The sequence below is a fragment of the Castanea sativa genome, chromosome 10 (assembly GCF_040712315.1).
Source record: "Castanea sativa cultivar Marrone di Chiusa Pesio chromosome 10, ASM4071231v1".
Classification (NCBI taxonomy): Eukaryota; Viridiplantae; Streptophyta; class Magnoliopsida; order Fagales; family Fagaceae; genus Castanea; species Castanea sativa.
In genome coordinates, this window is record NC_134022.1 from 21748779 (window position 1) to 21766463 (window position 17685).

Here is a 17685-nt window from a genome sequence, read left to right on the forward strand (position 1 = left end):
AAAATATAACTCAGTTATTAAACAAGTAGACGGAGGCAACCCAAATTAAGATATGGCATTAAACAAGAGGATCTTTGTACTGTTACAAATTTCCTCAATGGGCAAGGCTAATTCCCATCCCCACCTTCCCCCCCTTCCCAAAAAAAAAAAAAAGCCTAAGGATACTAAACGTCCTCTAAACTGAAAATTGAAAAAATGGTACTGCTTCACAACCTGTTTCTACAAACTTGTACCTAAGGTAGTGCTGTCCTACATATACAAACGTGCAAGTTTAAGTTTTTAGTCACTAGCTGGAGGCCCCTGCACAATGAAAAGATAAAATAGTCAAACACAGAATAAATGTATATGAACAAAATATTATCTACAGAAATTATCAAGGAAATATTTCCCAGTGCAGAAACAATACAAGATGATTTGTAATTGAATCTAAAAAGATTGTTTGAAGTGACAGATGGAAAAGGCAATTTAACCATTCCAATTGAAAAAAATCCAAGGACTTTTTTTTTTTTTTTTCTAAGTTTTCCAATTAGGCTGATGTCACAAGAGAAAAAGATTAAGACTGGGTCCAATGAAAAAACGTCCATCTTTGGTAGCTTCTTCAATCAGGGATGAGATGATACCACATTTGGCAGGTATATTTTACTTCATACCTGATGTTCTTGATGCAGCTAAATTATCTGCAGCTCTTTCTGAATCTCCTGTCCTTGTCTGGCCTTTGTTTTCCTCTCTTGAAAGCCTCAGTGACCTCAACTTGGATGACCTAATTGAATTTATCAAAGGGGCATCTTCCTCTTCCTCCTCATCTTGCTTCTCTTCTTCATCTTGAGCGTCTTCTTGGTCATAAGCACTGATAGAATCCTCGTCTTCACTTGAATTGTGCTCATCAAAAAGTCTCTTTCCCTCTATATTACGCCGCTTACGAGGACGACCCCTGCGCCTGACAGATACCCCTTCTTTCTCGTCTACATATAATTGACCATATTAGTCCTCACATTACAATCAAGAGTCCACAATTAAATAATATGTACATGAAACCAGAGAAATTTATGGCTGGGATTTATTGGCACACTAACAATTCAAAAATAAGTAACCCTTACAGTTCACACAGTCCAAATACTTAAAAGACTTTCAACTGCACTATAAAATGGCCAGCCAATGAAACATTTATCTAACAGAATTCTGTGTATGCTCGCACGTGTGTGTGTGTGTGTGTGTGAGAGTGAGAGTGAGAGAGAGAAAGAGAGAGAGAGAGGAGGCAAGTAAAACCAACATTAGTGATAAATAAGAAACAAGCTTAATTGGTTACTATGTAACCAAGACGAAAGGTTTTGGAATAGTGACTTTGAATGAAACAAAAATGTCCAATAGCAATAACTTGCCCACTTCAGATCCAGGGGGAAGCATCAAAAACTAGTGAAAAAAGCACGGTAGTACCTTGTAAACCTTCATTCTTTGCATACTTCTCACGTAAGCTGTCAACAAATGTGTAATAGGGGCGCCAGCCACTTGGATCTTCGTCTGTATTTACATTCTCCGTACGATTTTGAACATCCTTTACACTATTTGCATAGCAATTAGTGTTAACATGAGCCATAATGGAAGTTTAAGCGGGAAATATTCACAATGCCAACATTTTAAAAAGAAAAGAAGAAATCCTTACATGTCAAGCACATCAGGTGTGGGAAGTTTTGATACAAAATGGAGCACAGCGCCTTCCAAGAATGACAACTGCTTTGGAGCATCTACAAAAGCATAATCAATACCATCCTTGACAATTTTTAAGATGTCTGACCTATGCTTGTTCCGAGCAGCACCCATGAAAGTTCCAGAAAGCCGAGTAGCAAGATCTTTACATTCTACGAAAGACCTGCTAGTCAAGGGTTCCTCATCACTTTTGGAAAGTTCTACAACATGCCGACGGTAGGCCTGCACAGATCCAGAATAGGAAAGCTTATATAGCACTTGAAATAAATAAACAAAAGTATGCACTACAGAAACTAAAGGAAGGAACTTTGTACTTTCCCTAACCTAAAAACTCCCAAGACACAGTGATCAGATGCATCCTATAGTTTCCCTAATGTAGTATATATTCTCAAGGCATGAAGTCCAAAGGGACTTGTGGCACCAGGTAAAGCCTCATAATTTACCTTAACTAGCAATAAGAACTTCCATTGAAAAACAGAAAGCAGAAGTAAAATCTGTAAAGCTAAGGTATGGAAAGAAGAATTTAAGCAACAGAAAGAAAAGCAAATTTAGAAAAACAATAAGACAGACAATTTTATTTTCTCTTTTTGTCTCTGCTCTGTGTATATCATTTAGTTTGTGCACTAACATTTGAAGACACAAGAAAGTACCCAGACAAGCACCAAGTACATTAAGCCCATCTGTAAATTCGTACTTAAGTCAGCATCTATGACTAAATGAAATTTCTCAACCGCACAGTCATGAGGCTCACCCTTTTCAGCGCTTCTAAGAAGATATTGGAAAGGTCAGCATCTTTTTTCTTTAGCACAGTGATCAGATGCTTAACAATCTCTGCCACACCCGTTCCATGCATTACGAAATGAGAAATAATCTCTGGACCAAGATACTCCTGCATTAAAAACTGGCTTTCAGGATCAAACAGATAACAAGCATATTCATGTCATTGCAAAGAAGAATTCGCAACAGGTTTAATGTCAAGAAGAGTAACAAAAAATTCATACTTTAAACACACAACAGAGAAATGTTCACCTTCGGAACTGCATCGCCAGCAACCAACTTTGCAGCAGCAATCATGACTGCATCTCTATTTGTCTCCTCAATATACTCTTTATTCACATCTTCATCTTCTGTCTCATCTGAAAGAAACATTAAGGAAGATAACTATAGATTCTAGATGGAAATCCAAGCAAGTGCAGCATGAAACATACGTGGCCATCTTGAATTATGAAGTTCATGACCAATGTTGGCTCTAGACCCCCAAATATGAACAAAAGGTAGTAGACTACAAGTACCAAAAGCGTACTTTTTGATTTCTAGATGTGACGTTATCTATTGTTCAAATATATAACCAAAGATATTAATCATTTGGCCCTACAAATTCAAGCTAAATGTAAAAGATTTTCACCTTCATGGTTTGTAGACATATTTGAATAGAAAAAAGATAATCCTACCAAAAACAAGTAAAATGGAAGATGCTTTGCCATTCTTAATGGTGGCACGCCATCATCGTTTATTCTAACTAAAATACCATACTTTTAGTAATAAAGAGGTATAAAAATATTAAATTACCTGAAATATTGAGCTGCTGTTCACAAAGTTTCCAGAACCTTTGAAGAATAGATGCATCTGGACAATATCCTAATCTTTCCAGCTTTGTTGAAGTATAATTCGTCTTTCTGAACAAAAACCATGCTTCGGCAAGTATAGTACAAACCTTGGACAGAGAATAGATTTCATTAGATCAAAATTGGGGCATTTGAAAAAAAAAAAAAAAAAACCTGAGTAAAAATATTTCAAATTTGTGCTTGTTGAAATTTGATAAATTAAAGCAAAAATGCTCACCCTGCAAGCTAGTTGATTTCCATGTTTACTCATTTCCTCCACTTCAGAAAAGTTGTTAAGAAAGTAATCAAGTTGCTCAAAAAACGTGTTGCGCTTAGATAGTAGTGAAGATAAAGATGCTTCAGTCACAGTTTCACTATTTACAATGGAGTGCAGACACCACGCCAAATGCAAATACATGTTCAGAAGAAGAAAACTGACGACCTGAACCAGCATGAGCAGCAGATCAATATAAATGAATGCAACAAAGAGAGAAATGTCTGAATAATTAGCAAGTTACATTTGACACACCTCATCTTCCATATTTCTAAAACTACTGAGGACCATGACAATTTCTTCGTATAAACTCTCAATTGGCACAGCCCTTGACAATTGAAGCTCATACAACCTTTTCAAATTTACAAGAAGAGAATACTCATCACCACCATCCTGCAGGGCTAAAACATGTTACATTATATGCAAATGGCCCACAATCAAGGAAAAGGAAAGATTATGGTTGAAACATACCACAACTTCTTTAATTGCAGCTTTAAGCTTAGCAATAAGTCCATCTTCAAGTTCTTTTAATTCACTACGGGCAAAATCCTGCAGCTCCCCTTGACTCTCAGTGGAACAAAAGTTTATAGCCTTCACACAGGATCTCAGTGCCTCCTTCTCACCATGCTTAAAAAAAGCCTCTTTTATAAGCTGAAGGACACTTCTAAAATTCTGAATGGCAAAGCAGGAAAGCATTTAATATGAATTTAAGTTGTTAAAACTATAAATTAGCCTGCAGACACAAGTAATTCTGCGACCCACCTGCTCCTGCCTCTTCAAGGAATAAAGCTCAAGGTTAGTATGCAAAATAATCTCAACTAATGATGGCGCTTTCCCTTTGTCTGCCATGAATTTGCGCAAGAGCAATGGATAGTTCTTCATCATGGCAACAGTGACATCCTTTCTGTTGTTTTCAAATACTTCCTGACAATCAGAATAAACAAACAACCCTAAATACATAGTTGTTCATAATCAACTCAGTAATCATTCGTCAAAACTTCTAAAAGCAAACCAATGAAGATAACTTAATAACACCCGATCATGCCAAAAATAAATAAAAAATATTCCATATCAAAAACCTCTCGTTTTCTCCTATAAACACAAAAATGTCATCAGAACTGACAATGCAACAGCAAAGAGAACTTTATTCCCAAAAGTTTGGGGTAGGCTATGGATCCTTAACAGACATCTTCAGAACTGACACTATCAATAAAGTTTACATGGTAACTTAAGGTTGTTTGGATGAACAATTTGAAAATCTCTTAGAATGTCCAAAATGACAGGGCCCAAAATTTAAATCGTATGGAATTTCTCAATCCCATCAAATAAATTTCCTTAATTTGATGAGTATATTAAAATAAACAAAGAAAAATTTTAGAGTATTATTAGTAGTTACAATGATTATGGTGGTAGTGGTGGCACTAGTTTGATGATTGAGGCAGTATGATGTCAGTGTCGGTGGTGATGATGGTGGGGGCGGCAAGGTCATGAGGAAGGACGTGATGGTAATGGCAGTGGCAGTGGCAGCAACAGTGATAATGGTGGTAGTGATAATTTGAAAAATATAGTGGTGGTTATATAATAGTAATATTATTTACATTTGACACCATTCATTAGAAATTGAACTCGTGGTTTGGATGCTTGAAAATCCCTGATTCAAGCATCTTTATTTAAAAAAAAATTTAATAACTCTATTTTTCTAACCCAAACAAGGGAAACAAATAATAGAAATTCTCAAATTATAACTTTTAAGTAAAATTCCCCATCCAAACAAAACATATCAGTATTTAAGAAAAACAAGAACAAATTGCATAATCGAGCAATTACACACTTTTTGAGCTTTAGTGTAATACTGCTTGCGATTATCAGTAGCAGGTACAATCCTCTCTCCAACTGCCTTTTTGACAGAAGCACACAGAAGCCGTACCAAGTTTGTTGCATCATCATCAGTAAGCTCAATCAATGGATTCTCATCTAAGAGCATGGAGATAATACACTTCCAATCCTGCAAGTGAAATACAACGCATCATCATTAAAGTAACAAAAGGATTTTTACTCCACAAAAGTTAATATTAGTAGAATATTTTGTTATCATTCTAATCTAGTTTGATATATATTAATATTACATCTTCTCAAGGCTAAAGAAATTAAAAAACTCTTTAGAATTTATTGGAGCCTTCAATAGGAACACTAATATAGCAAGAACATTCAGATAGAAGGTGAACTCAACCATAAATGCTATATTTTCGACACTTTGCCCAAAACCCAAACCCAAATTCACTAAATACATGGTTGTGGTTAATTTGGCCAGCTAAATTTACCTGCTTGTTTAGGTACAGCTTTTTAAATCCCCTTTCTTCTAGGTATAGCTTATTAAAAGGTCACTTCTGGAAACGTACCCAATTTAAAAATAAGCTATCCCAAACAAACACTAAGAATGAAAATTGACCAGGCCAAGTTGCTCTCAAAACAGTTGGACCAAGTTAGTAGGGCTAGAGTTGTATACCTTCTTGCAGATCTTATGTACTTTGTGTTTCCTAATGTTTCAATCACAATGTACAAATCAAACATGAAATAAACCATCTGGGGATAAATGATGTTTTAATCAATATAAAGCCACAGTATGCAATAGCTGTCTTGGTATGATGAGTAAGGGCCTTCCACCCAAAGCAGTATAAGTCAGCCTGAGTTCAAAAATCAACCTCTCAAAAAAATTTGGGGGGTAAGAGACAGCCTATCAATCACCTCCCCCAAACCTCGCAAAGGTGAGATTTTTGGGCACTAGATACAACTTTTTTATTATCTTTTGCTTTCTGCTACACACACGCACGCACGCACACACACACACACATACACACATGCACAAAGCAAAATAAAATAAAAAAATGAACCCCAAGGGGTAGCACATTCGGTTCAGGACAGGATGACTCATGGAATGGAGGTCACTAGTTCGAATCTCCCCTTCCCCCTCCCCTTGAGGCCAAAACTAACTTATAGAAAAAGGATTAAAAAGAAAAGGAAAAAAATATAATAATAAAAATTGCATGTATAAGTAGAAAATTTTAAAAAATAAATAAATCTATTAGAGCTATTTATGTGGGTGGGGGGGAGAGGAGCTTTGTTTATATCTTAATTATTACATATGATATTTCAATCCACTCTAAGTATGTTATATGCAGAATAAAATTTTAGTTGGGCTCGAATCAGGGAGGCAGCAAAGAGTATAGTTTTGGATATTATAGAACAAAGGAAAAGAATACATGTAATCTAACACAATTAGTTAGTGAGGATCCTTAGCCAACCCAAATTTTATTGGGATCTCCCACCCAGACCTCCTATGTAACCTAGTACTCAGAAAATCATAACAACATACCTTCATAGCCTTCATGTATTCCCAAACATCATCAATGACATAGATACTTAAAATAGGATCAGTTGAAAACTCTCTTAGTATTTGCAACATTCTGCCAAGATGGACCTCTGAAGAAGCGCTGCTGTCGCCTAGAAAGAATATTGTAATCATCAGAAGTGCTTTAGTTAACAGAAACATAATTGGCAGGTGGCACGATAGAGTTCATGTAAGTAAAACCTTTTGTGCCAGACTGGGAGGTGTTAAACTTTTGAGCAATCAGGTGATCATAAACTAATGCTCCTATAGCATGCCTGATTTCTGGTGGATCGTCAATCAATAAATCATATAAAGGACCCAAGTCATCATCGGGTATAAGCTGATGTCTGCAACAGACCAAAACCAATTTTCAGTGCAAAATTCTTGCATAAACAGTCATCAAAGAGGAAAAACATTATTAATAACAATGAATTCACCAAAAGGTTGATTAACAAAGCCTCACCTTAGTAGTTGTTTTACAAGTCCTATGGCACACACAGCCACAGAAACATCAATGTCATCAGCAAGCTCAATCATCCGGTTAGAAAATCTTTCAGTAAATAAACTAAGAGTTGGCACATTATCATCTGCCTCATAAAGATTTTGCAATGCAAGGATCGAAGCTCTTCTAACACCAGCATTCTTCAATAGCAATAAGATAAAAATGAGCAATTTTAGATTTCTCTAGCATGAGTGATCAAAATTAATTTGTAATTAATCAACAATAACTTACTTTGTCATTCAGTGTCCACCCAAGATACTTCAAGTACAAATCCTGTAAGAACAGAGAAGGATATGATAAAATCCATGAACCAAGTGACTGTATGCATGACGTTCGAATGTTTGGGTCAATGTCTCGATAACGGTGGACAAATAACCTTGCAAAAGCAATACATCAATGTTTTAGGAAATATCTAATAAGTAGATAAAACAGAAGTTTTATTAATTCTGATCCTGTTATTTGAAATGAAATTAATTGATTTATTAAGTCAGTGAAGCCTACCCAGTAAATATTTTGCGCATCATCTCCTCCAATACTGTTATCTGTTCATGAGTTGTTGAGAACCTTTTATTTAGTGACTCCAGACGAGGACCCTCAGTTCGTTTCTTCTTTTCAGCATCCAACTGTCTACGAGTAGTTTCACGCTGTGCACTGAGCATTTTAGTAACAGCTATGAAGGATGTGACAAGTCGGAGGCCCATCAAGGAAGCAACTTGACGGTAAATTCTTGGAGGAGTACTGCATAGAATGGAAACCAGGAGAGCACTAAACTAAGCTACTTCCAAATATTTTGCCATAACCTCAAAACTAAGTAATGGTTGAGACTAACCAAGATAGTGCAATTATATAGTCCATACACTTGTCGAACAAAACCTGATCAAATAATGGTCCATGTTGACACTCATGAACTATATTGTCCCAGAATGATTCAAGATTATCTTTGAAGTTCTTTAACTCCTTCCTTTTTGAATTTTGATAATCCTCAACTTCTCCCTAAGATTCCAGAGGGGTCAAGCAAAAACTATGGGCAAAGGATCTTGATCATGAACTTTAGATACTTGGATCATGTTATTAAAGCATAAAAATTCTACGAAATAACGACTGAAAGGCATCAAGAAAAGAAAGAGGGCATAGGAAACTAGAAGTAATAATAATGCAGTAGGTTAGGATACTGTTCTAGCAAGATTCACAAGAGCAACCACAACATCATCAACATCTGTCTCATCCAGGAACTCTTCCTTGATATGATACTTAGCTCCACATGCCTGGTTTAAATTTCATCAATCAGTCCCAAGACCATAATTTTTTAGTAAAATATCAAGTTGCTAAGTCAATAGGTATAGTGTTCTGATTAAAAAATTAATGATACATGAGAGTTATAAAATTCCAACACACTTCACTGTCTTAAATTTCAAAGGAGATCTTCTTTCAGCCTTTGACTCTAATATGGGATTTAAAAGTTCTATTACTCTAATATTTATCCTTTTGATCAAAGAGTTTTTAAATCAAAATTTCTACGTTACCTCAAAGAGCATCATCAGGAGTTCAACCATTGTAGGTTTTGGAGCCTTTTCATATCGCTCAACCCAAAGCTTGACCACTTGAGGAATAAATTTCCCATTGCCCTTGACGACCTCTGCATGAACCGTACACCAAAGTTAACTCAGCTTATAAAATTGCATAAACCAGGTCCTTAAAAGAAGAGTGCTCTTGATACTATTAGGAGGAAGGGAGAGGGGACGAAACAAAAATCTTCTTTAGAAATCATTTGGTAGAAACAGATAGAGTACATTTGAAAGTTGAAGCTCTCATCCATCATAATAAATTACCAACTGCCCCAAAAGTTTAAGCTATTCGGAAATAATCTAACACTCCCCCCCCCCCCCAATAAGTGGAACTAACACGTGGAATCTTTAACTTTTAAATGGGATGGGAGTGGAGACAAAGCTCAAAATTAGGACCACCTATTTTAATACCATGATAAATTACCAATTGTCTCAAAAGCTTATGCAATTATAAAAATGGTGAATTTAACATAACAGATTAAAAATAAAACAAGGAAACAACGCCTTATGATATAAAATTTTGATGCAATACAATATATACAATTTGATGCAAGAGTCACTATCAAGGTAAAGGTCTTCTACAATCATGGATACATTTCAAATGATATAATCAACAAGACAGATCTCTAAGGATTACGTGAGTAGTATGTATCCAAATCAGTGAAGCACAATTATCATTATAAATTTACAATCCACAAGGATTCAGTTTTAGCTGCTCATCCTTCTCACTAGAAGCTCCTCTCACATTTTTATGACATAGAGGTTACCAAGCACAAGTGCGGCCACTCCATTCCATGCACAAACTTATAAGGCAAGACCATACCAAAGCAACCCCCTCTAAGAACCCCAATTTAGTGAGACCAACACTAGGTAGCGACCATAAAGACAAAAAAAAAAAAAGCACAAAACCATACGAGAAAATACAATTCCAAACTACTCTATGTAAAGAAACACTCTCATTAACACTACAATCAACCAAAAAAAAAAAAACCATTTGCAACCTGAGCTATTTTCATTTCAACTGAAAATTACCCATTAATCCCAACACTCATTAACAAAAAAACCACCAGCAATCTGAGCTATTTGCATTTCAACTGAAAATTTAGCTACATCCCAACTCAATAATTATGGGTCGGTTTGGTTAGGCGTTTTAGGATATTAAAAGAACATTTTTAAAACCCAAAACTCTTTTTTTGCAACCACAACTCTACATTTATTTATTTTTTTACAAACGTTCATTTTAAACTCAAAACACAGTTTTCGAACAGCTTATACAAACGCACCCTATATAAAATACTGGAAACTCCAATTGAATAGGCAGCAAAATTGCAATAATCTAACATGGAAATTCTACATAACTATCTCTAATCCGAACAGTAAATCATTTCCACCATTACACATATAAATGAAATTCTCAAAATTACAATTCTACAGAAATTTGCATACCAATCAAGCTGAGGTCGTTGGCTTTGTGAGCCGAGGCCGAAGTTCCTTCAGAGGCACGACTCCGCTTAGACTTAGGACGAAGCTCTTCGAAATCTTCGGGCGAACTCTCCCGGTCCACGGACTCATTTGCTTCGCCGGCCCGGTCGCCGTTGGCCTTACCGGTCTGGTTCTCAGTGACACCCTGATGAGCCCTAGGTCTTTTCTGCTCCACTCAAAAACACACCCACGCACACAACGAAAATCAGTTCAAATTGTATAGCAGAGAGAGAAAGAGAGAGTGAGAAATGGAAATGGAACTCACGGGAGGACGCGTTGAGGTCTCGGAAGGTGGAGCTAGATTCTCCATCGCGCTTTAGAAGCTAAACCCTAGAAATCAATTTTAGAGGGAGAGAGAGAGAGAGAGAGAAAGAGAGTGGGAAATTTCAATTTTTGAGACCTAGAAGTGAAATTAGGTAAAGAGAGAGAGAGAGAGATCGGGAAGAGAATAATCTCCCGCCAAATGATAAATTTGGGAACCATGGATTAGCCACAAGATCTAAGTATAGAGCGTGGTATGGTACGAGAGGGCTATACTCAAGTAGAATTATTGCTTATTGTTTTTTTTAAAATAATAATTAAATAAATTGCTTCTTTTTTCTTTTTATTTTTTAGTTAGACCTACATGGCAAAATTCAAATTTTATGTTTTTTTTTTTTTTAAGAAAGGAATTTCATGGAGTAATTGAGGTTGGTAGGTAGTTACACAAAATTTTTCATAACATTGGGAAAAATAACTTTCATTTTTGAATTAAGGAGTTCTTAATTAGGGGATTTAATTATTATTCTAATAACAAGAGGAGCAATTTTGTCATTAAAAAAAGGGTAGATTAAAACACAATTAATATGTTGAACAACAAAACAAAAACAAAAAAAGAGGAAAAGGTTGTTTCTTTTGGTGAAAAAAAAGTAGTGTATACATTGTTGAGGTAATTTGTTGTGAGCGATGAACAATCATAGATCCACAAACTAACACTATTTTTATTTTTCACAATTTATAATTTGTCAAATAAAATTTTACAAAACAAGTTAGCAATTTACAGCACTAGACTTAAGTAAATCTAACTTGTTTCTTAATATTGAGTTAAACTAACGAGATTAAAATATATATATCCCAATGCCATATATTCATATCACATATTAAAGAATAGGCACAATTACACTCAATCAATTATAATATTCATATGAAAATCCAACATAACTAGGAGTTTATTGAGATGCTATTAGATGTGATAAAATGTATTAAGTTTTAAGTAAAAAGATGTCATTAGGTGTAATAAGATGTATTGAATTTTAAGTAAAAAACTGATATTAGATGTGGTAGGATGTATTATAATACCTAATTGGGTACGATAATATGTATTAAGTTTTAACTAAAAAGATGTCATTATGTATGTGTTTATCTCCATATTAAAAAACCAACTTATTTTACTATTCAGCTTATTTTTACTATTATTCATGAATCTCACTGCACTTTTTGGTACTATTCATGAGTCTCACTGCACTATTTCAGTTAGCTTTTACCTTTATCTACAGTATTTTTAGCAAAAAAATTTCAGTTTTAGCAAAATAAGTAGATCCAAAACAAACCCTATATGTAGTACGATGTATTAAATTTTAAGTAAAAAACTGATATGATAATCTTTTATTGAATAGCGTAAAATATGAGTTCTACCTACAAATAACTTTTCAATAACTTTTCAAGTTTAGACCGATGAACCTAATACTATCTTAAAAGGTCAAAATATTCCTATACTTAACCCTGCCACCCTCCCCCCTCCCACCCGAAGGTAAGTAAATAAAAGGAAAACTCCCAACTCCTAAGTCCGAAGGTTATTTATTTGTTTGTTTTTACTTGGCTAGAACTTTGAAATACTACTACAGAAAACCAGTGGTAACTCCCAAGGTAGCTTAAGTAGCTATAAAACCAACATCCAACCACCTAAAAGGAGCATTAACTTATAAAAAGCTACTAAGAAACATGCAAAAATCACCAATGGAGTATGCTGCTTGTATAAATTGGGCGTATTCAGTTATGATGCAGTAAAGAGAGAAAATGCTGCAATCAAGTTTGTTTGCACCATACATAAAAAATTCATTGGCATTTTGTAGCTTCCCAACTAAGAGGTCAATAATATATCTCCATTTCCATGATAAGTAATCTGTAAGATTAAAACCAATCGAACCATAAACTGAATTCCTTACTTGGATGATCCAACGCAAATATATTACTGTCATTTTGATACACACTTAAACTGCCACTGCATGGATCCTTTATATAACTTACTTAGATTAGCGGTACCAAAACCGCTTTTGGGTCAATGCATTGCACAAGGGAACCTAATCAAATCAAGCATAAATGCATTGTCGTAGACATCCTAAATGATAAGATATAACAGTTCTTAAAAGGGTAAATAAGCAACTTCAAGAGCTGGCCAAGGACTCGATTAGGAGCTGGTAACCCTCTGGTACTGCTGTCTGTCTCTGAACACACTCTGCCAGGGCAGGAACATCAGCGTTGAGGTCTAAAAATCTGGCCAGTAAAAGCAGCAAATGAAAATCGGATATTCGCTTCACAAAAGACAGACTCTTCGTCCTGTCCAGATGATTTTTCAGCGCCTTAAGTGTCACATGGGTAATCCGATTCTCAATGGGAAACGTTGATGACAATGGACCCTGCATGGCAACCAAGATTCAGATTAGTGCCATAGTAGTACCCTTGCAGCATAGAAGCAAATGAATTATAGAAGATGAGTTAATACTGCAACAAAATCTTCACAGTTGAAAATGAATCTCCAAATATTAAACACAAAGAACCGCAAATAAATGTCTCTCATACAGATATACCACTCTGCAGTAGATAATCAGATCAAAAAGTAGTTTAAAGTGCAAAAGTCATGAGACTCATGGCTATGTATTCTTTCCATGGACAATGACTACAGATTCTTTTGAAATTCCTTTAATGGAAATAGAATAGTTTGCTTCCCAAACATTATAGAAACCTTAATAGTAAGTTCCAACAGCTTTGGATGATCAAAATTGCAGTGAAACAAACAAACATGCATAGACCAGCTTACCATGGTATGCCTTAACACAAAATTCTAGAATTGCAAACAATAACCAACAAAGATAATCCAGCAACAAGACAAAAGCCTTGTAGTTCATTGGGCACTTTCTAGTATTTCTAACCTAATATTTCTAATGGAGACATTCAGAGTTCAAATCTTGGCTCCCCCAACTATTAAATTATCAAAATTCATAAATTGGTACTTTCCTTTTAGCTTGTTGCTTTTGGACATGTTAATAAAAAAAATTTCATGATCCTAGTTGTCATCAAGATTAGCAGAGACTATTATTATCCATTTATGAATTGGGTGTCCTTGCATTTATTTACATAAGAATTCAACCTTCTAAAAATCTGACATCAGCTCATAGACCAATTATAAGATTAAAAATCTACCTTTCGCCCTTGGAATATGGTTATTGCACCCACTTATGTAAGAGATATTAGTTCCTAATGCTCTGTTTGCTAGCCAGAGCCTTAGTCTAGTAGTTAAAGGGGTTGCAAATCTTTTGATTGGACATGGTTCAACATTCTATCACGTATACCTTACTGTCACCGAGATGCAGACATCACTTGCACCAGATCTCTTTCTAGGAATAGCCATTAATCTAAAGAATTCTTTTGTTTGCTTAAAACAGAAAAGAGATTAGATGCTACGGAAAATCATCCAACTTTTCCCTTCTACAATAAGTAAAATGCACCCAAACTCTCCCCCTCCCCCCCAACCCCAACCTGGGGGGCCAAAGAAAATAATAGTAAAATTAAATATTAAGATCAAAGGACATCTGTTTGGATCACACACACGCATAGACATATAACATCTGCAAGTGCTTTTTGAAAGAACTGAAGCAGGAGCAAAAAAAAGAAGAAGCAGTTTTGTCTTTTCTATGTCCATTGTTCGGTTTCTCAAACGTGACAAGTAGACAGCAAGTAATGCACAAAAACAATCACAACTAATGAGCCATAATTGGATCGCATTAGGAATCCAATTACCCTAAGAATTATGACCTTGCTTGGTCCAGGTTACACTCTACTGAAAATCTGGCAACCTTAAATATAATTCTCAACTTCAAACTCAAATTCATTAACCTCAAATTTCGTCCTATTCATTCATTTGCCCCTTCCTTTTTTTGGCAAGAGCTAAAGAGTTTTCTTCTTTATGGCCGAAAGAAAAGTCATTGGAGCCCCTTCTCAAAAACTAAAGTGAAATGAAGGGTAATACCTCAATTCCCTCTATTCCATTCCCTTCCCTCTTAATTTATCCATTCCTTTTTCTTTACAAACTTTCAAATATGTATTGTAATAAGTGATTTATCAAAGCCATCGTCATTGTAAGCTTCGCAATTTCCTTACTTATTAATACTATGAAAAGCACAACCATAAATAATTAAACACAACAACAATTCAACATATAATTAAAACAACCCCAAAAACACGAACTAAACACAAAAGCAAAAACACAGTCTTGAAGCCATACCTGGTGATCGAAAATCTTAACCACGACCAAGAAAAAATCATTGTCAACCTCCCTAGTATCCTTAACCCCAACAACCACATCCTTCTTCATTTTGGAAAGCTTAGGATCATCGTCTTCAGCAATATCGGTCTCGAACAAGCCATCCTTAAACAACTTCACACAATTGTCACTCATCTGAAAGGCCTCAAAGTGCACGTCAGCACCACCATCCTCATTCACCTCAAGCTTCACAATCGCAGTGACCCACTCTTTAAGCCCACTCTCAGCATGAAACTCCGCAGCCTGAAGAATTTCCTTGTTAGACATGGTGTAATCCTTCTTATCCTGACTGATTGTCTGTGTGAAGATGAACCCAACTTTCCTCATCCCCAAACCAATACCAATGGCTTCCACAAGCTTTTCCTCATCTGGGTCTCGGAGTATAGCCAAATTCTCCTCAGTCCCTTGCTGCGGAGGCTCGTAGATGAAGTCCACCTCGACTTTTCCGGTCTCCGAAACGGTACCGTACATGAACCCACATCGCTTCACGCCAAACGCCAGCGTTTCATTCACGTAATGCTGGAACGCGTGCGCGGAATCGCGATCAAACGACACGAGCTCGCAATGCGGGTTCTCCTGGCGCGTGACCCTCACTTGCTTCGCGATTAGGTCGTCCATGGTCATCTTCCGCCCGAACGAGCCGGCCGGGTTGAAATTCCTGGGGCCGGAAACGTTGCGCTCGCCGTCGTAGGCGAGGAAGACGATGGAGCCGTGCGCGAGGTTGAGGGACGAGAGGGTGGCGTTGGGGTTGGCCATGTCCGTGAAATTGAGAAGATCGGCTGGGGTTTTGGATAAGAGGAGGTTTTGGTTGGTGGAGAGGGTTTGGTTTTGGATTGGGATTTGGAGTTGGGATTGGATTAGGGTTTTGAGTTGCGAGACTGTGATTTGGGGGTTTTCGATGGAGACTCGCTCTAACCCATCGCGGCTTCGGACTCTCAGCTGAATCATCTTCTCTGTGGTGAATGTTGATCGACTATGGCGAAATAAATAAACAGTTGTTTTTGGAGTTGAATGAGATGAAGAATTTGGGTTGAGAAAACTCGGGCGGTTTTATTATTATAATATATATATGTGGTGGTTTGGTTTGCAGTGAGATTGAAGTGAGACAGTTTCTGGAATTTGTTGGTTTCTTGGAGAAGGAGGAGGAAGAGGAAGAGGAAAAGAATATAGAATATATACGACAGGGAATAGTTACTTAACTTACCGAGACGAGACGAAAAGAATTACAAATAATTGAAGATTAAGCCCCCTATGCTCTGCTCTCGTGTAATTTTGATTTTATTCCCTGAATAGGTGACTAGTTACGCTATTTTAATCATAGTAGCCCCTAATCACTTTCGGCTTAAGACTTCACTTTGATAAAAAGTATAAGGAATTCTAACACATTACTTGTAGGAAATGGTAACTCGAGCATATTAGGACCCATTTTAATGAAGTATAAAAAATGCTAACATGTCATTAACGGAGGATTAGCCTCGTCACAAGCTCGAAGCGTGTGATGAGATTTTTTTTTTGTGGTCCTATTTTGTAGAAAAAAAATGTGTTTTTTAAAAAAAAATTTATATATATAATATTTATGTTGAAAATCTAATTTATAAGTGAATAAAGTAATTTGAAAATTAGGGTGTGGTAAGTTTTTTTTTAGTGGTCCTATTTTGTAGAAAAAATCTATGTTTTTTTTATTTTATATATAATTTTTTTAATTTTATATATATAATTTTTATTTAGTGGTCCTGTAGTTTACTTAAACATAGGGGTATAAGGGCATTTTTGAACTAAAAAAATGAGGAATCCAAATAGGGAAGCCCTCTTTTTTTTTTTAGAGAGTTTCAACATATGACGTCCACTCCTGATGATAGATATTTATCATAAGACCAAGATACCAATCAGTTTTTGGTGTAGGGGGATTAAATCCCATGTTTCTTATACAACCATCAGAAACTTTACCAGTTGAGCTAACTGGAACCCACAAATAGGAGAAACCCTTTAAATAATAGTATAAATAGATAAATAGAACCCAAAACATTCATCATAATATATATATATATATATATGGGTCATGCTAACGAATGCCATTAGGGCATTGGTTAACAATCCAATTTAGGAAAGTTTTGACACAATTTTTATGAGAAATGAAAAAAATTGTCAAAATATTAATTGTTTTATTTTCTTTTTCCATAAAAACTTTCTTTAAATGGATTATTAACTAATGCCCGCATTCATTAGCATTTTCCTAAATATATATATATATATATATATTGAGAATTCATCGTAATGAAATCTTGTTGGTCTAAGATCCAAGCCATTTGGCTGCTAAAAGCAGTGGTGATACGTATTCTCTGTGTTTGTATTTATTTTGATTTGACCACCTCTAAATTGGGATTATTTTGATTTATATTTTATACCAATAGTTGATTTTTTTTTTTTTTTTTTTTTGAGAAGCTACCTATAGTTGATTTGATTAATCTAGCACTTAAATGATAGTTAAGCACGACAAATTAACACGTTGACAAAAAAAAAAAAAAAAAAAAAAGAGTGTCCAAATTAAAATCAAAATTTTGAAAAAGAGTCAAAAAAAAAAAAAAAA

The 17685-nt window shown here is 35.6% G+C and overlaps 2 protein-coding genes across 2 annotated transcripts; both read right to left on the reverse strand.

The window, feature by feature from the left end:
* LOC142613828 (sister-chromatid cohesion protein 3) lies at positions 1-10993 on the reverse strand. Its single transcript, XM_075786339.1, has 22 exons — positions 10785-10993; positions 10484-10685; positions 8996-9108; positions 8645-8737; positions 8302-8465; positions 7974-8210; positions 7704-7848; positions 7434-7612; positions 7172-7317; positions 6956-7083; positions 5414-5587; positions 4345-4506; positions 4054-4254; positions 3838-3975; positions 3547-3750; positions 3274-3418; positions 2734-2840; positions 2456-2593; positions 1661-1926; positions 1435-1559; positions 651-962; positions 1-300 (listed from the first exon to the last, which is right to left on the reverse strand). Exons 1-22 carry the CDS (start codon positions 10827-10829, stop codon positions 287-289), a joined length of 3438 nt encoding a protein of 1145 aa, XP_075642454.1. The 5' UTR covers positions 10830-10993; the 3' UTR covers positions 1-286.
* Positions 10994-12700: 1707 nt separating this feature from the next.
* Positions 12701-16347, reverse strand: LOC142613422 (NPL4-like protein 2). The gene is made up of 2 exons (XM_075785783.1): positions 15060-16347; positions 12701-13194 (listed from the first exon to the last, which is right to left on the reverse strand). The coding sequence occupies exons 1-2, from the start codon at positions 16044-16046 to the stop codon at positions 12943-12945; spliced, it is 1239 nt and encodes a 412-aa protein (XP_075641898.1). The 5' UTR covers positions 16047-16347; the 3' UTR covers positions 12701-12942.
* Between the last annotated feature and the right edge of the window lie 1338 nt (positions 16348-17685).